The 19221-nt window shown below is 43.3% G+C and overlaps 1 protein-coding gene across 4 annotated transcripts in view; it reads left to right on the top strand.

The window, feature by feature from the left end:
- The window catches only part of RBBP5 (RB binding protein 5, histone lysine methyltransferase complex subunit), a 25670-nt gene extending 6449 nt beyond the window's left edge, over positions 1–19221 (top strand). Inside the window, exons 6-14 of one of the 4 annotated variants that reach the window (XM_035121532.3) lie at positions 399–508; positions 937–1056; positions 4918–5071; positions 5183–5254; positions 6036–6153; positions 7895–7964; positions 8888–9117; positions 11911–12105; positions 17777–19221. In XM_035121532.3, the coding sequence (XP_034977423.1) occupies positions 399–508; positions 937–1056; positions 4918–5071; positions 5183–5254; positions 6036–6153; positions 7895–7964; positions 8888–9117; positions 11911–12105; positions 17777–17802 (1095 nt within the window). In that variant the 3' untranslated portion in view covers positions 17803–19221. Of the gene's footprint in view, positions 1–398; positions 509–936; positions 1057–4917; positions 5072–5182; positions 5255–6035; positions 6154–7894; positions 7965–8887; positions 9118–11910; positions 12106–17773 lie in introns of all 4 variants that reach the window. The other 3 variants (XM_035121534.3, XM_035121535.3, XM_035121533.3) reach the window with 3 other exon arrangements.

Genomic DNA, 19221 nt, shown 5'->3' with positions numbered 1-19221 from the left:
GTGTCCAAGAAACCTTCAGAATTTAATGTAGTGAACAATGTCATCATGGAACTTTTTCTTTTGGACAGATCCCATTTTAGAGAATGAATTGCATGCAGTTGCTGCCCAGAGATTGTCTACTCTAATTCCATACCTGCTCCATTGGATTTCACTGTCTTAAATTAATGGTGTTGCTGGCGTTGAACTTGCCACTAACCTCTCCTTTTTATTGATGAGAGAGGAAGACATGGTTCCTTGCTTAGTGTCTCATAAATCACTGACAGGACTGACTTTTAATAGCACACTTTGATGTCTGTGCAGACTTTTATTGCCTTTCCTTATGAACTCTAAACAAGAAGTGTATGTGGTGAAAAGGTCACAGTTAAAGTTACCTGATTTATTTTTACTTATGTTGTTAGATCTTGGTCTTAAAAACAGACACTCAGGACCTTGTTGCTTCCTTCAGAGTAACTACAGGAACCAGCAATACTACAGCCATTAAATCTATAGAGTTTGCTCGAAAAGGAAGGTGAGTTGAAGACTTTGACTCTGCTCACACTTTCAAACATGGAGAGCTGCTGTTCAAATAACATTGTCCTTGGGCAGGCCTAAAGGAGGTATTTGGTTGTACTTTTGGTCTTAGTTTGTACTTGATTAACTTGCCAGTGCTTGTGCTTGTAGGGGTAAGAGTTTCATTACATTTTAGTCTGACTTGTGATTTAGTTTTAATTATTTTATAGTGATATTGCTATATTGGATTATTTTCATTAACTCTTATTGTATATCACCTAGAGGCTTGGGTGGAAGTGTAACAAATAAATTCAATAAAGTATTAACAATAATACTAGGATCCTGCTCTATGGGTTTATCCTGTTTCTTATAGAACCAGTGGCTCTGCAGTATATTTGGAACGAATGGTATCATTACAGCATTTTGTATCTCTTTTCACTCTCTTAGTTGCTTTCTAATAAATACTGCTGATCGCATAATCAGAGTCTATGATGGTCGGGAAATCTTGACTTGTGGTAGAGATGGAGAACCAGAGCCAATGCAAAAGCTGCAAGACTTGGTGAACAGGTAGGAATTACTTCTCTTGAGTCAAGGGCATGTGCTTTTCAGTATTCAAAGGCCCTACTGCTAGTTTGTCCTCTGGTATAACTTCATTTCTCAAAGCTTTAAAAACAAGCATTCTACCCCCTAAAGACCTTGAGTGTTGTTGTTCCAAAGGAACTAGATCTAGAATGAATGCCTGCTTCCTGGCTCCCAGAGCCCTTTCTTCTGCAGTAAAGCAGGGTGCCCTTTCTACATTGTGCAGCACTGTCCACACTTACCTTTTGAATATATTTTTTTTGGGGGGGTGAGTCTTCTGTAACAACAAAAATATAGGCTGTATTTTTTTTTTACTTAAATTCAAAATACAATCTCTAACATAGCATCATGTAGTGTAAAGAGAAGCCTGAGATTCATAGACAGGGCTTGTTGTTGTTTAGTCGTTTAGTCGTGTCCGACTCTTCGTGACCCCATGGACCATAGCACGCCAGGCACTCCTGTCTTGCACTGCCTCCCGCAATTTGGTCAAACTCATGTTCGTAGCTTCGAGAACACTGTCCAACCATCTTGTCCTCTGTCGTCCCCTTCTCCTAGTGCCCTCAATCTTTCCCAACATCAGGGTCTTTTCCAAGGATTCTTCTCTTCTCATGAGGTGGCCAAAGTATTGGAGCCTGAGCTTCATGATCTGTCCTTCCAGGGAGCACTCAGGGCTGATTTCCTTAAGAATGGATAGGTTTGATCTTCTTGCAGTCCATGGGACTCTCAAGAGTCTCCTCCAGCACCATAATTCAAAAGCATCAATTCTTCGGCGATCAGCCTTCTTTATGGTCCAGCTCTCGCTTCCATACATCACTACTGGGAAAACCATAGCTTTAACTATACGGACCTTTGTCGGCAAGGTGATGTCTCTGCTTTTTAAGATGCTGTCTAGGTTTGTCATTGCTTTTCTCCCAAGAAGCAGGCGTCTTTTAATTTCGTGACAGCTGTCACCATCTGCAGTGATCAAGGAGCCCAAGAAAGTAAAATCTCTCACTGCCTCCATTTCTTCCCCTTCTATTTGCCAGGAGGTGATGGGACCAGTGGCCATGATCTTGGTTTTTTTGATGTTGAGCTTCAGACCATATTTTGCGCTCTCCTCTTTCACCCTCATTAAAAGGTTCTTTAATTCCTCCTCGCTTTCTGCCATCAAGGTTGTGTCATCTGCATATCTGAGGTTGTTGATATTTCTTCCGGCAATCTTAATTCCGGCTTGGGATTCATCTAGTCCAGCCTTTCGCATGATGAATTCTGCATATAAGTTAAATAAGCAGGGAGACAATATACAACCTTGTCGTACTCCTTTCCCAATTTTGAACCAATCAGTTGTTCCATATCCAGTTCTAACTGTAGCTTCTTGTCCCACATAGAGATTTCTCAGGAGACAGATGAGGTGATCAGGCACTCCCATTTCTTTAAGAACTTGCCATAGTTTGCTGTGGTCGACACAGTCAAAGGCTTTTGCATAGTCAATGAAGCAGAAGTAGACGTTTTTCTGGAACTCTCTAGCTTTCTCCATAATCCATAGACAGGGCAGTGTTTGGATTAATTGCTGCCTTTACTACATTTATAAAAACATCTTTCTGCCAGTGCACTCAAGGCAGTTAAAAGTTTTAAATCTTCATTATTGATATTATTTTTTCTAGTTGTTAAACAGTTCATAAACAAGTTTTCTAGGCATTGTACAAGTTGGTTTAAAACATAACAATTATATTGTAAAACCTGCAATCAGTCTTAAAATTCCAACCCAGCATGAAACCCAAATGCAAAAAGCCAACGCAATAAAGTGCAACACAGATCACAGGACCTTAAATCAGCCATCGGATAGCGGATCTAAAACCACTAAGACACACTACAGTTAAAGTAGCATGGCCTTCAAATGCCCTGCAGAACAGAAAGCTCATAGTCTGGGAAGAGGAAACTTAAGATATTTTTGGCCAATTATCTGAGGGTGGGTGGCATTTGGGGGTGTTTTGCTATCTCACCTTTCCCTCTGATGCAGCTAGGTTGTTTGGCTGCTAATGAAGATAGAACTGGTCTTAGCTAGGCTGATGGGGGCAGGGGCTCATCTCGATGCTCCCTTTGAAGCAGCCAGATGGAATGATGGGAGTAGTGGACAGTTCCTTGCTTAGTTGCCAGCCAGGTCCTTTTCACAGGTTTGGTTTTTAATTTTCCAGTAAAAACAGCCAGTTAACATATCCATCAAATCATAATCCAATTAAAAACAATAAACTAAAATAAAAAAACCAATTTACAATCCAAATTATTAATTTTTATTTTTTCTGGGCTCCCCATAGTCTGGACCTCTTGAAGTATATCTCCAATATCTTCGTTCCTGCCTCCTGTTCTCATATTTTCCACATTCTGATCTTAATGCTTTAAAATTCTCTGTCCCTGGCTATGTGATTCTCAATCATGTCAGAAATCATATATCCTTTCATCCATCGAATACAGCTTTATTTGTCTATACAGTATATATTTTTTCAACTTTCTATTTGCCAGCGCAGCTTTTCCTGACTTCATTGCAATCTTCCAATCCGGGCTGTTGTCCAAGTCTATAGTTTGAAAATGGTTGAGCATACTGTTTGCAATATTGCAATGTAAATGAACTGTATTCCACAGATATAAGTCATTTGCCGATCAATCAGCTTTCGGAGACCACACAATCCCCCCTTCTGGGCCCGAGAAGAGGGGCTGCTAGACATCCATTTAGCCTTCTCTCTCGCTCATAATGAAGAAATTCTGCAAACAGATGCACTGTATGTTATCCCAAATGATTGTCTCAAGTCACTACAACGTCAGCCAGCAAGCATCTCCCACTTCCCTCGAAAGAGGGAGGAACTGTCATTTTTCTATGCTGTGTCATATTAACAAGCGCCATCTTGTTTCTTCTTTTATCTTTATCAAGTTTTTCAAGCCTAAGTAAAGCTGCGCAATTGAATACTTAATTATAAATAGAAGTCCATCTGTACTTTTCAAAAAACTTAGGTTTCTTAATTAGGCTTGGCGTAGAAAAACAATTGTAGGTATTGAGAAGAAAAAAAGAACGTACCAATCACCTCCGTAATCCAAACACTATGATGAGAATCTCTTTGAAGTCCGAGCTTAAACACCAGGGACTGTGCAGTTCTGCAGGTTTTTTCTCAGTCTTCTTCGGTCCAAACTATGTGCGTTTATTGTCCAAATCTAATTATTTTATCAAACAGATATTTCTGGCTATGAGAGTGGCTTTGGAGAGTGCCAGCCATGTCGTGCTCTGGGACCCAGTGTCCTGCCACTTGCACCTTGATGCAAGCTGACAATCTCGAGACAATCTGTCTACGAGACAGTCCTCCCCCACCCTGGGGAGTCTGCTTGAATTACCAGCACGGCTGAGGTCCAATTGTATGGGAGTCAGCCATTTCTCACCTCCGGAAACAGGAAGCTCCTTCTCACAGTTTTAAAGTCACTCCTCTGCACCAGCTACTGTCCTATTATTATATATTATTATATTTTTCTATAAGTTCACATCAGTTCTGGTTGCTTACAAAAGCGACTGAACACAGCATCGAAGTCTGCAATAATGCAATAGCAAGGCAAGTGAAGCAACTGCAATCTGCATATAGTTTTCCCAGCTTTCTTATTTTCTTCTAGGTTTGTTTGCGTGAGACATAAGTTCAAAGAAGTTATTTTGGGGGAACGTATCCTGACTTGACTGATTGTATAACTCGCATTGCAAAATTTACTATTTGCAGTTTCAGAGAAGCCCACTTCCAGCTATGCATGACAATCTTTTAACAATTGCAGTTCTTTAGAACCCTTGCTTCTCCCTAGTGCACTTGAACGAGGTTCTGTTAATTGCTATTTCTGCAGGACACCTTGGAAGAAATGCTGTTTCTCTGGCGATGGGGAGTACATTGTTGCAGGGTCAGCACGTCAGCATGCTTTGTACATCTGGGAGAAGAGCATTGGGAACTTAGTGAAAATCCTCCATGGCACAAGGGGAGAGCTGTTGCTAGATGTGGCAGTAAGTACTGCCTTGTCTCCTTCTAACAGGATTCATCTTGTCACGGCAATGGGCCAGACTGTATTTATAAAAAATGTACCACTTTTCTTCCCCCTTTTTGGCACAATCTAGTGGCATCCTGTCCGACCAATCATTGCTTCTATTTCCAGTGGTGTAGTATCCATATGGGCTCAGAATCAAGTGGTAAGTAGTACTGATGCATTTTCTTCCATTTCTACACTTTCCTTTCTTTCATTTCACTGGTCATTCTGGCTTTATTTTTTTTGCCATTATTTGCATAAGCTTTTACACTGCAGGACCAGCACCTTTCTAAAAATACTTACCAGAGAGAATCAAAAATTTCAAAACTGATTTTTTAAAAAAGTTGTTTGTAGCCAGAGGTTTACAAGAATGATTTTCAGTGAGGAGAGAAGAAAAATGGGAAGAGATGAAAGAGATCCTAATTTCACATTATGTAAAACAGGGGTCAGCAAACTTTTTCAGCAGGGGGCCGGTCCACTGTCCCTCAGACCTTGTGGGGGGCCGGACTATATTTTGAAAAAAATAATAATGAACGAATTCCTATGCCCCACAAATAACCCAGAGGTGCATTTTAAATAGAAGGACACATTCTACTCATGTAAAAACACCAGGCAGGCCCCACAAATATCCCGGAGATGCATTTTAAATAAAAGGACACATTCTACTCATGTAAAAACATGCTGATTCCCGAACCGTCCGCGGGCTGGATTTAGAAGGCGATTGGGCCACATCCGGCCCCCGGGCCTTAGTTTGGGGACCCCTGATGTAAAACAAGTAACTAGCCCTCTTGTTTAGTAGGCCTTGTGACTCTGAATCTCAAAGAAAGGGCTGGTCTTATGATGTCGCACATGGTTAGTGGCACTTTGATGCAGAGCTAGGGTGTGATTATATAGCTGCTGTACCAGGGCACGAGCATAAAATGTCCTTTGGATTTGTGGCTTAGGAAAACTGGAGTGCCTTTGCACCTGATTTTAAGGAACTGGATGAAAATGTAGAATATGAAGAGCGAGAGTCTGAGTTTGACATAGAAGATGAAGATAAGAGCGAGCCGGAGCAGACAGGTAAAGAATGCATTGACTGAAATTGCCCAGTGTAAAAGTATATGGACTGTGTATAGCTTTGCATCCTTATTGTGTGGCATCAGCCTAGATTACCCCATTCCTCTGCCCCCAGAACTGGAGCTGCAAGCAATCTTAGCCTCTTGGTACACGTCATGGTACAAGATAATACAGAGGTACAAAAAGCACCTCAGTATTATTCACTGAAACATCATCCCCTGTGTGTGAATGGCAGAGTGAAAAACACAATAATGAGTGATGCCCTTTTTGGGTCTGATGATATACCTACCGTATTGGGCTGAATATAAGCCACACTTCCCCCCCAAATTCCGACTGTGAAAATTTAAAGTGTGGCTTATATTCGCAACCTTATGGTATGCAGCCAGGAGCGCAGGGCAAACAGCTCCCGCCCTGTGCGTAGTCCCCCGTCCTTTTCCCTAAGGCCAGGAAGGGAGAGCGAGGAAGGGGAAAGGCCGCCAGCAACGCAGCGTGGCTCCCCCTCCCTCCCCAGTATGCAGCCAGGAGCAGCGAGGAAGGGAGCAGCTTATATTTGGGTATTTTTCTTTTTCTTTTTCTCCAATTTTAAAGGTGAGGCTTATATTTGGGTGCGGCTTATATTCGGGCCAATATGGTATTAGTATTTTTTGTATCTTGCCCACCTCAGGAGCATTTTGTATTCAAGGTACAAGATACAAATTTAACAGTTCTTCTGATTTAACACAGTTTGAGCCTTTGAATCTGTAGGCCACATATTAAGGCCCATTTCCCAGCTTGTCTAGTGTAAGTGTTAGCAAACTGTTTCTAGTTTTTGCCACTACTACTCCTTATTCTTTGCTGTTTTGGGATCCCAGGTTAGTTATTCCAGTACCCAAACTACCCACTAGGTAACTTTCAGTTAGCTTCGTTTCCAGAGAATGCCTTTGCCTCTAGGAAGGCTGAGCACCCTAGACTCCCTTTCCAGTGGTGCTGATGAGTCTTCCGTTACTGGTGCTTATATTGTCTTCATTCCTTACTTCCTATACTCATGGGTTCTTGTAGTCCAAGGTTCTTGTCTTCTGTTCTTCCCTAGTTATCTGTTGCATTTTTCAGCCAAGCCAAGAATCCTTGTTCCGATTCTTTACTTACAGACTTCTAGTAGCCATCTGTTTGATGTCTTCAGAGAGTTGTTACCATACTGATCAAGGCTCTGTGAGCTTTTAAAACTACCTCTGGTGCTTAATGCTGATTTAGCTACAATCTGGTCTGACACAAACTGCAGCCCTGCAGAATTTAAGCAGGTACTTCCTAGTATTTGGGGAAAGAGTACATGATTACTGAAGTCAGTGCAAAGACATTCCACTTGATTTTCACCTTTGCAAGATTTATGTTTTAACAATGTACCTAGGCAAACAAGCTTCAGTAATGAAATGTCATAGCTGTTGCTAGGGGAAACAAGGTTGAATGTTAGGCAATAAAAATACAGATTTGTGGTGGTGCCAAACAAGGTAAGTAGACAGCAGAATTTTTTTTAAAAAAAAAAGTCTGGAGAAGGAAAGAGCCTCACTGCTGATTGCTGGTTTTTTTCCATTGCTGTTTTTTCCCCATTGCCAATTATTTTGTAAGAAGTTAGGCATCAGAACAGCATGAGTTTAATTTTGTGACATAGGGCTTATGAGAAACAGGGTATTTAAGCATTAGATGAAGCTTGGCAATGAGACCTTTCTGTTGCTGCCAACTTGTGATTTGGAATTTCTTTGGTTGGCAGGTGCTGATGCTGCAGAGGATGAGGAAGTGGATGTCACCAGCGTAGACCCCATTGCTGCTTTTTGTAGCAGGTGAATGTGGCGGTGGCAAGGGTGTTGAAAGACCGCACACAATAAATATTTGCTGATCACTAAAAAGATATGTTCACTAGGACTGTCAACTAATAAAACCCTTAACTAACTAAGATTTCTTTAAATACAGTAGATGAACAGTGCAATCCTGTGCAGGTTTACTCTGAAGAAAGTCGCACTGTGTTCAATAAGAATCTCCCTGGCTAGGCCAGTTAGGATTGCAGGGTAAATATGCCTATCTTTTCATATGAGCAAGGCAGAGCCTCCCTATGAACCTATTTAGGCTCCCCAGGCCTTCCCATTGGGCTGCTGTGTGGTTTGGCTCAAATCATGGCCACCTGACCATCACCTGATGTTGCTCAACAGGTAAACTTGGTTCTTTCTTTACAGCTTCTGGTAGAGTTCAGTGTTTCTTGAATTTGGCTCCTTTTTTCATCATTCTGCAGTAACAGAAAAAGATGCCAGATTCAAAAAGGGCCCAATTGCATATGGAAAGGAAGAGTCGCTTAGAAGTGCTCCCAGTTCTTTCTTTACAACTCAGCTTGAATTCAAACCAGGCTCCAAAGGAAGAACGGGGAGTACATTTCTGATTCTGTCTTTGAAGTTGAATCACCTGACCTCCCATGTCATATGATCTACAGGTGGGCAGCCCCACCCACCAGTCAAAATGACCTGTAGGAGAAGTTATGGATCTAGTGTGGCCAATGGCCAGGGATAATGGGGGTCATAGCTAGCAAAATCTGAAGGGCCATCGGTTAGCCATTCCTGCTGTGGAGTGTGTCTGAATGGCTAATTTTGGAGGTCAGTATAGCTCTTGTCCTGGATAAGAACGCAAGAACAAAATTGTGTTTGTGTGTGTTTTTTTCAATCCTGTAGCATGAGTTCTGTGTGTTTAACGGGGAAAAATACTATTTCCTTGGCAGCGATGAAGAATTGGAAGACTCCAAAGCTTTGTTGTACTTGCCTATTGCTCCTGAAGTGGAAGACCCGGAGGAAAACCCCTATGGTCCTCCACCAGATGCAGTGCAGACCGCCTTACCTGATGATGGAATAGGCTCTGAGAAGAAGAGGCAGTCTTTGTCTGATGGACCTCAGCCACCAAAGAAGAAACCTAAAACAACCAATATAGAACTGCAGGGAGTACCCAATGATGGTGAGGGAGAATTGCTATCATTGCTACTGTCCAATACCTTCGTGACTTTTAACTAGTCTGAGCAGATGAGAATGTTAGTTCAGCTCAGTATTGCAAATAACTTTGCTTGAGATGGTGGTTCACTTCAGTTGTCATCCAGTGTGACTGTACTTTCCTTCAGAAAGAAGAAAATCCATTCTAAATCCTATATAATAATGTCCAAGTTGTCCCTGCGTCCAGTTGTCCCGTGTGTCCCTGGGTCACTGCGCATGTGCCCCAGGGATTGGACAGCAGAGACTGCGCGCGTATTCTCCCCCCACTCTGCCTCCTCCAACCGCCGCTCCCGCCGGACACCGCCTCACTGCAGGGCACGTCAGGGAAGCGAGGGTGGAGGCCGGCGAAGGCCTCCTCACAACCCTCCCTGGCCGTGAGGAGCGGCGGTTGGAGGAGGCAGGGGGGGAGAGTGCGCGCGTCCTTCCTGTCGGCGGCTGGGGGAGAGGAACGGAGGAGGAGAAAGCAGCGCTTTCTCCTCCTCCGTTCCTGTCCCCCAGCCGCCGACAGCAAGGACAAGTCCCAGGGTTCGGAGAAGCGCTGCGCAAGCGCTTCTCCGAACCCTGGGATGTCTCCTTGCTGTCGGCGGCTGCGGGAGAGGAACGGAGGAGGAGAAAGCAGCGCTTTCTCCTCCTCCGTTCCTGTCCCCCTGCCGTCGACAGCAAGGACAGGTCCCAGGGTTCGGAGAAGCGCTGCGCAAGCGCTTCTCCGAACCCTGGGACCTGTCCTTGCTGTCGACGGCAGGGGGACAGGAACGGAGGAGGAGAAAGCGCTGCTTTCTCCTCCTCCGTTCCTCTCCCGCAGCCGCCGACAGCAAGGAGACATCCCAGGGTTCGGAGAAGCGCTTGCGCAGCGCTTCTCCGAACCCTGGGACTTGTCCTTGCTGTCGGCGGCATACCATAAGGTTGCGAATATAAGCCACACTTTAAATTTTCACAGTCAGCTTTCTCCTCCTCCGTTCCTGTCCCCCTGCCGTCGACAGCAAGGACAGGTCCCAGGGTTCGGAGAAGCGCTGCGCAAGCGCTTCTCCGAACCCTGGGATGTCTCCTTGCTGTCGGCGGCTGCGGGAGAGGAACGGAGGAGGAGAAAGCAGCGCTTTCTCCTCCTCCGTTCCTGTCCCCCTGCCGTCGACAGCAAGGACAGGTCCCAGGGTTCGGAGAAGCGCTGCGCAAGCGCTTCTCCGAACCCCAGGATTCTAGCGCCCGTTATTGAACGGGCTGAAAACCACTAGTATTAATATATTTGTTCTGCTCCTTTTATTGGTTCCTTGTATGGAGCTGATTAATCGTACAGCAGAGGGAAAGCTTCTGAAAAGGCTGCCTTCATTTTTGGTTTTCAGCCTCTACTCCAGGCATCCCCAAACTTCGGCCCTCCAGATGTTTTGGACTACAATTCCCATCATCCCTGACCACTGGTCCTCTTAGCTAGGGATCATGGGAGTTGTAGGCCAAAGCATCTGGAGGGCCGCCGTTTGGGGGTGCCTGCTCTACTCCATTATAATAAAATAGAAAAAGGCTTCAGATTATATTAGAAGTTAGCGAAAATGGCTGAGAGTGGTAAATAAGTCCTTTCTCAGCTTGTGCCATTATGATTGACAGGACACTTGAACCGCTAGATAAGCTAGGGTTCCCATATTTCAAAAAGTGAAGCGGACACAAAAGTTGTTGAGATTTTTTTTTTTAAGAGTTTTGCCCTAAGTTGTTGAGCTTTGCAAAATCTCAAAAAAGAATGAAGTTGTTGAACTATTTTTAAGCAAATTCAGCAAAATCTAGACTTCCAACATGGGTTTGCCATGCGTCCGGATCTTCTTGGACATTTCCACGATTTCTGCCTGCACACTGCTTCCAACAGCCACTATATCCAGGAAAATCCAGGTGTATGGCAACCCTAATTTAAGCAAGTAAGATCCCTATGTTTTGTGTCCTCTTATATCTCATTATCTTTCTCTCTTGGGGCTAACAGTACTGAATCTTTCCTCACATGCTTAGAATTTTTGTCCGGCTGCACTTTTCAGTGGGGAGCCATTCCTCCTATCTGTGACCACCAAATGGAAATTATGGCCAGTTAGCTCAAGTACTTGTTTAGTAACTTGTGGTGTTTCACATTTCCTCTAAAGCACCTGGACCAGGTGCTATCTTGGTCTGAGTAGCCCAGCAAGTTTATTCTTTGGTTTCTATACAATAACCTGCTGGTGAACTCAACTTTATTCTAACTTCTGGCTCATCCTACTGTTCTAAAATGGTAAAGGTAAAGGGACCCCTGACCATTAGGTCCAGTCGTGACTGACTCTGGGGTTGCGGCGCTCATCTCGTGTTATTGGCCGAGGGAGCTGGCGTACAGCTTCTGGGTCATGTGGTCAGCATAACTAAGCTGCTTCTGGTGAACCAGAGCAGCGCACAGAAACGCCGTTTACCTTTCTGCCGGAGCGGTACCTATTTATCTACAGTACTTGCACTTTGACGTGCTTTTGAACTGCTAGGTTGGCAGGAGCTGGGACCAAGCAACGGGAGCTCACCCCGTCACAGGGATTCGAACCACCGACCTTCTGATCAGCAAGCCCTAGGCTCAGTGGTTTAACCCACAGCGCCACCTGCGTCCCTAAAATGATTCAGAATCACTGCTAAAAAAAGAAAAATGCCATAAGTCTCCTTTCTTGTGTTATGGTATGAGCCTTCAGAGATTTGCAAAGTACACAGGGCGAGTAAATGCACTGTAAACTGAAAAGATGTACTTCCTGTTCCAAACCTGCCTCTTCCTTTGCAGAAGTCCATCCACTTCTGGGTGTGAAAGGAGATGGTAAATCCAAGAAGAAGCAAGCAGGCAGGCCTAAAGGATCAAAAGGTAAAGAGAAAGATTCTCCATTTAAACCGAAACTCTACAAAGGGGACAGAGGTTCTTTACCTCTGGAAGGAGCAGCGAAGGGTAAAGTGCAGGCGGAGCTGGGACAGCCTTTGCCAGGTAAGGACCCAGTGTGAGCGTCTGCTTGCTTGGTGACCTTGCTTCGTACAGACATGGCATAGCCGTAGCACTTTAGCTCCCCAAACGGCATTTGCTTGCTAAGTGTTTTAGCTGCTCTGCTTTCAAGGACAGACAAAATTTTGCTTCTTGGAACAGGATGGTTGCCCTCATTGCCGCAAATGACTATAGGCACCCACAGCTTGTAGGCACGGCAAGAAAATAATGCGAAGGCTGAGAAAAATAAGACGTGTCATACAGAAATGGCACCAAGCCATTAACTTGTGGGCTCTCCTAGGAGTGCACATCATTGGCACCACACAACCCAAATTTGCTAGTCGTGAAGGCTGTTTGGAGTCCAAAGCAGAGATAAAAATGACGGGGAGCACACAGAGCTAAAATATTGTTGTGTGACACTCTTATGAAATATCTGATGCTGCAAAAAAGAAAAGATTAAAGGGGGAAAGGTAGTAGCTATCCCACAGTAGCATTTCTGGTGACTGTGGTTGAGTTTCATTGTCTATAAAAATTTAGTGATGTGTCTATATCACGGATCCATGCTCCGGACAGTTGCTTGTTAGTTAGAAGGTTGCTACCAAGATTTTTATTGAACATACTTTTTATTAATTTTACAAAATACAAAAAAGCAAAAAAAAAAGGTACATACTTAAACCCCTTTTCCACCTCCTTCCTACCCACCCACATGGGTCCTCCCCTGCCACAGAAGTATCCCATGTATGTGAACAGTCAGAGATGGTCCATTTTATGCTTGGGTTTCTGTCCTCCCCCCCCTCCCCTGACCCCAAAGCCCCCCCCTGCCACCAGGGAGCTCCAGCAAACCAGGGCAGTACGCAGGAGGACATCCATCCAACCATCTATTGTCATACCAAAAAAAAAAAAAAAGAGAAAAATAGAAATAGGAAAAAAGGGGGGAAAAAAAAGAAAGGGCGAAAAAAGAAAAAAGAAAAAACAATACAAAACAAAAATTTTTTCTTGCATTCATAGTTGTAAAACCATATTTTGTGGGCTTCCCCTCCCCCCCCCTTCCCCGGTTTTCATCCCTTTTTTATCATCTGCAACAGTTTCTTACTTTATAAAAATACACCTTTGCATCTTATACAACTTATAAATCAATTGTTAACATTTTCATCTAATATTCAAATCACTGAGAAATCAAACTCCCATTTTCTCTTCCCGTGCCTAATTTTTTGTTTTTTCTCCCTCTATAAGCCTCCATATTTTCACATTTTCCAAAATCCATTCACTTTTAAAACTATAACTATTCTCAATTTAACCTTACATCCCCGATTGCCGGCTTCCCCCCCCAATCCAGCAAATTCCAAAATCAGCAGACCAGTTATAAACCTGTTAATCCATCCTTAATCACAACATCACTTTCCCTTCACCCCACCCCCTGTTTACAGTCTTTTGTCATCCAGGCCACCATACAGGACCCCTGAATTTCTTCTCTTCTCTGCATATTTTTTCCTTCTTCCCTGTGGGCGTTCTGGAGTTCCAATGATACCAATCGTGCCCCCCTCAAAAGCAGGGCACTCCATCCAACTTTTTGTAGAGTAGAGTCATCATTTTTTTCGTGGTGTGCTTCATTTTGTGTTGAATCATCACAATCCTCATCTTCTTCTTTTCCTTCCCCATCATTGTCATTCTCACATTCATCTTTTTCAGTGTCAAAAGCTTCATCTCCTAAAAAATCATATTCCGCCATCACCTCCTGGAATTTTTCCTGTAACTCTTGCCGTCGTGTCTCCTCTTGACATAACTCTATTCTTGTTTCCCACATTAAGGTCAAAACAGACCGCTGGAACTCAGGGGAACACTTTTTTGTTGACATATTTCAGTCCTGCCAAGGTCAAAACTTGTCACGTGGGGTGGAATATGATCACAGTTTATTTTTCGACTCCATTTTAACAAGCTGGCTGCATTCTTCAAGTCTTATTGACAATAAAGTTCGAACTCACATTTCACAAACACTTAAGCCAAAAAAGAAATTCCACAAAGTCCAGAAATACAAAGTGAAGTAAAATTTGACTTATAAATCCTGACAACTCACTGGGTTGTCTGGGCTGCCGGCTCCCGAGTGGAAAGGTTTTTTCTTAAGCTGTACCTCTTATTGCAGGGCAGTCATAAACCGCAGTCTCTCTCCCCTTTTCACCCTGCATCAAAGGGGAGATTCTCTTTGATGCCTTTGAGGGATCCTTTGAATTGTAAATCTTCTGTTTATGGCTTCGGGTTTCTATTTACTGTCTCTTTTGTTGCCGTGGGGGGGGGGGTGGCTTCCTCTTTTCTCCCCTCTCTCCCAGATCCAAATTGTTTTATAATAATCCAAATCATGAGGTTACTTACAGTCTTTTCCAATCGTTTTATTTTCGGAAGAATCCAGCGCTCTCCGCCTTCGGCTTGAAGCTTCTCCCTGCTAGAATAACGTTGCCGCTCAAAATGGCCCCCGCGACTTCTACCCTCCTCGCTCCGGAGCTCTTATTAGAGCTAGCCGAAGAGTTGGGGAGTCCGGATTGGGTCTGTGCCGAGCAAATTGCCCTCGGGACGCCCTTCCCGAGGTTCTAAGGGGCGCAGCGTCGCTCTCGCTGCCCTCCCCACTCCTAGCAGAGACGGGCCGTCTCGGAGACGAGACGAAGCCCCGCCGATCGACGCTGGCGCTGAACCCGGAAGCCCCGCTACCAAGATTTTTAAAATGGGCTCTATGTAGATTATGTAATCAAAGCAAGTTTAATAATACTGGCAGTAAGTGGAATGCAAGAATTCTACATACCGTTACTTTACTGCTATGCAGTGATCAGTGCCCATATTTTACTCCTCTAAAAAGTGTGTAAATTTGGGAAAGCTGCTTTCTGCCCAGTTTGACAAAGTTCATGGAGGCAATGGAAAGTGGGTTCTGCAAGGAATAGAAAGTGACTTTTGATAATATTTTATATAAATTGTTACACGTAATAGGGATTCAGATGTGATATATATGTGTACAAAATTTTGTATGTCCTTGAAGTTCAGCAGCTATTGCTGTGATTTTTTTATAATCTCCAGAACAGCTATTTTTTTTAACCCTTTCTTTCCCTCACTGCTGGTCCTGTGTTACCCAGCTTGCTCATTGTCCTTCCTGCTCTGCTCCTGTTACGTTTCTTTTGTAGTATTAATAAATGCATTGAATTATTGCTTACAAGTGATGCAATGAACAAAATGTGGCAGCTTTCCAAAGCAGAAATCTGTTTGCTTTGTTGTTTTCCTGCTAACTTATGTTTGTTCTGTAGCTTCTCAACAAAACTGTTTTAGTAAGTACTAAGTGGTATAATCACCCCCTCCCCACCAAGAGGCACCCTTGAAGTTTTGCAGAAATGAGATTGAGATCAAATGGCACCATGCTACACATTTTCTGAAATCTTAAACTATAGTAAGTTTATGTAAGAGAGCCACCATGTTAAAAAGTATGGGTGGTATCTGACTACATCATACTCGAAACAGGCCTATTGAAATGAATGGGCAAGTTAACATTTGCCAGCTTAAATCCATAGATTTCCATGAGTGTGCTCTGAAGAAGTCAGATACCATCCATTAATTGTTCATGTTTTTGACAATGCAAACATATTTTACTTGGACAGAGCAGAGTTAGCGGCCAAATCCTTAAAAAAAACCCACACACAATTTTCTAGATTTATAAATAAGTTTGCAACTATGAAGTCTTTGTGACTTTATTTGGGGAGTGTTACAGAGCCATGCAAGCTGATGTAGTAATAGATGCCTGCCTATGAGAGGAGGCAAGAAACCAAGTTAATGGTATGCCTGTTCCAGAAGAACAGTATACCATCCTTTCTCCTGGTGTGGGCTTACAGTCAAATTGGTGCTTTGGGCTATCCTCTGTTAGGCTCAGATGCAACTCCTGTATTCAGAAATGTTGACCCACTCAAGGCATGACCCACTCAAGGTGCTCTGCTTTTCACAGTCAAGATCTGGCCTGTTTTTGGTGGTTAATTTAAAATGCTTAGGAAAATGCTTGTCTTGTCTTCAACAACTTTTGGGGGGGAAATAGGAAGCTACCTTACAGTGCATCAAACCCTTAGTCCTAGCTCAGCATTGTACTTGCTGACTGGCAGTGGCTGTCCAGGATATTAAGCAGAAGTCCTTTCCTGCCCAACCAGGAGATGCTATGGATCCGTGGCTTTTTGCAAGGAAAGCATGTGATCTACCACCGAGTGGTGGTTTTTTCCTATGCAACATGCTTTTCCTTAAGTGTAATATTCTGAAGCAGGGGTAGCAAACTGGCAGCCCACAGGCCTCTGAAATATCTCTCTCTGACTTCCAAGCAGCTGTACCAGATTTGAATGAAGGTATGTTTTTCTTTAAAAAAAAAGGTTGAAGAAAATACTATTTAAAAAACTGTAAGGGAGGAAGAGATCCCTTATTTTAATACTATATGATCCAAATCTAGTCCTTACTGCTGGGTGGCTGCTTTATTATAGAGTCGTGGCAGCCCTAAATGGGGTTGAGTTTTGTGGCAAAATATGCTTCCTCCTTTGGACTATTGCTGGGAGAGTGGCTGTCAAGAGGTCATTTGTTTCATTCACTGGTGTCCAGTCAAGAACAGTCAGTCAGACATAAAAATCTTGATACTGAATGCTTTATCCACTGACACCCACCTTATTATTAAGTTAAATGTGCCAGAAAAAGTTCCTTGTGGAACTTTCCTGCTTTAGGATTTAAAAGGGTTTATTTAAGTTCAGTCTGTTGGTTTGTGTGGGAAGCCTTGCAGTCCAAGCCTCTAGGCATATCAGGCATTCATGTTTGAGGTTCCGTTTTGAATTCCAGGCTCCATCTTGGAGGAGACACGAGCTGCCTCTTTGTGGCTCATCCCAAACCCCATGATTTTAATCACTCAGAAGTGCCATCTACTCCCAGGAGGGATTGAGCTGTTAGGCACCTCCCCCTGACTTACTACTCTATTCTTTTTGAGGTTCAAAACCTTCTTAGACTCAAATGCCATGCAACACATTTATATGCAACTATCTTGATTCAGGAAAAGATATAACTGTAAACATGGCTTTATTCTCAGTATGTACTTGTAAGTAGCTATATCAAGACTCCATTGTTCAAAAGCGCATTTCAACTTGTGCTTTTTAGTCTCTGGAAAATTGGAGCTCAGTAAAGGCCTGAACACTGTGCTGCTTCCTTGCCTTGCACAGAGCACAGATAACAAATTGATACTGAGCTGTAATCATCGCACAGCTCCTGCCTCAACTGCTTGCCTGCTGTCCACATCCTCAATAATCCCTTCCCTTTTCCCATGCAAAGTTCACAGACAGCAAGTGTGCTTACTAGCTACAACACAAGTCTGTACAACTTATTCCCTATACTTAAACCAGGTAAGCTTGCACAAATCCCAGTGGCAGGGAATTACTGAGTTTCTCAAGGATCTTATCCAGTTCTGACATCCCTTTTCAAAAGACTTTTTTTAAAGACTTCTAATCAAAAGCAGAGAAATGAAGCATCATAATGTGTTGGACAAAAACTTCCCCTTTAACCTCTCTGCGTCAGTTGGGAGTGGTCTTGTACATCCAGCTTCTGGTGTTGCAGGTATCTGTGAGAGTCCTTTTAAAAATGTTCTCATGTATATTTGATTTTTGGTTTGGTGTTTGTTTGTTTTTAGCAGGTGGTGGTATTTCAGAGCTGTTATGAAGACTTCCCAACATTCCTCACCTTTCCTTGTTGTCAGATAATGGACTGACTTTAAGCCACTATGGTAAGGACAAGTGACCTGGCTGATGCAAAGTATGGAAGAGGAAAATGCTTTCCCCCAATCCTCTCTTCCTGCTAACAGTGAACAAACTGTTGACTCTCAGGAAAGAAGATTTGTAGAGAATCTGATGGAAAGGAACTGCTTTTTGCTGGTTGGTCTGCATTTGCTCCCCAAAGTACAATGAAGTCTGTCACAGGACGATAAGACCTGGTTACCTCCACGTTTGAGGTCTTTTAGTTTCTGTTGCATCATTCAATTCTCAAGAGGATGATTGTCGTGTCTCCATGAAGACCCATCATGCTGCTGTGGATCCCAGCACATTCCTTTTGCAGTGTTGCTAGTTTAAGCAAACTACTCTATGCACCATATTTCCTCTGCGTTATTCACACTGGTTTACATGGACTTGGTAGACATGCTGTTTAGGTACCCTTTATACAGCAAGACAACTTAGCTTACAAGTTGCCTGCTTTTGCAGGTTTGGAATAGACATTTGGAATCCAAATGACTCCAAAGAGGTTTATAACTGCTTGGATACTGATTGCAAGAACCAGGGAGGGTGGAGTGGACGTGTATCTAGAGAGAAACAAGAGGGTTGGGATGATGTCGGGCCAAAGCATGAGTGGCACACGTCTTGGCATGTTTCCAAGCTGGACTTCTACAGCTCAAGAGATGCTCATTTTTCCTCCACTCTAGGATGTGCCAGGCAAATGAGCATCTCCCTGGGAATGTTTAGAAGAATCTGCACACAAGACATGGGAATATACTGCTTAAGTCATTTATGTTTCTGCTCTGTGTCTTATCCAAAGCCATCCAGAGATTTCCGGTTTTGGCTGGGCCTGTATTAGAAAAGGTTGCGTCCTGCATTTTCATTTCTTGTCATTGAAGTTGTTTATCCAAAGTCATATCAGTCTCCTAAATCAGAATATGCATGAGCATCTTGCAGGAGGTTCAATTGGCGCATGGGATGCATTGGGAAATGCAGAGATAAAACTTGCAAACTAACTTCAAAATACTGATTTGAAGTCCCATATATTGTAGTGTATGATATAATTTATGCCATACCCAACCACCAGGTGTTCTGTGCAGCCTCGCGCTGTATAATCCTACTACTTTCAACCTGCCAGTCCATCCAAAGATGCTCTGCATAATATGGTGTCCTGGATTCCAACCAGCCTCTGCAGGTTTCTCTACTTCAGTGTCCATCGCTTAGTTTTCTTTCAGGCTTGCGTTAATTATTTTGATATTCCTGTAGCTTGTACAAAACCTGCCAGATAGTGTGATTGGTTGCTAGTTATTCGTAAAGTACTGCTGTGATGGTAGCATTTGTGTCTGTAAATAAAGAAGTATGTTTTATTAAA

This window comes from Zootoca vivipara, chromosome 7 (assembly GCF_965207765.1).
Source record: "Zootoca vivipara chromosome 7, rZooViv2.hap1.1, whole genome shotgun sequence".
NCBI lineage: Eukaryota > Metazoa > Chordata > Lepidosauria > Squamata > Lacertidae > Zootoca > Zootoca vivipara.
The sequence above is the reverse complement of the archived record's forward strand: the minus strand, read 5'-3'. Positions and strand labels throughout refer to the sequence as shown.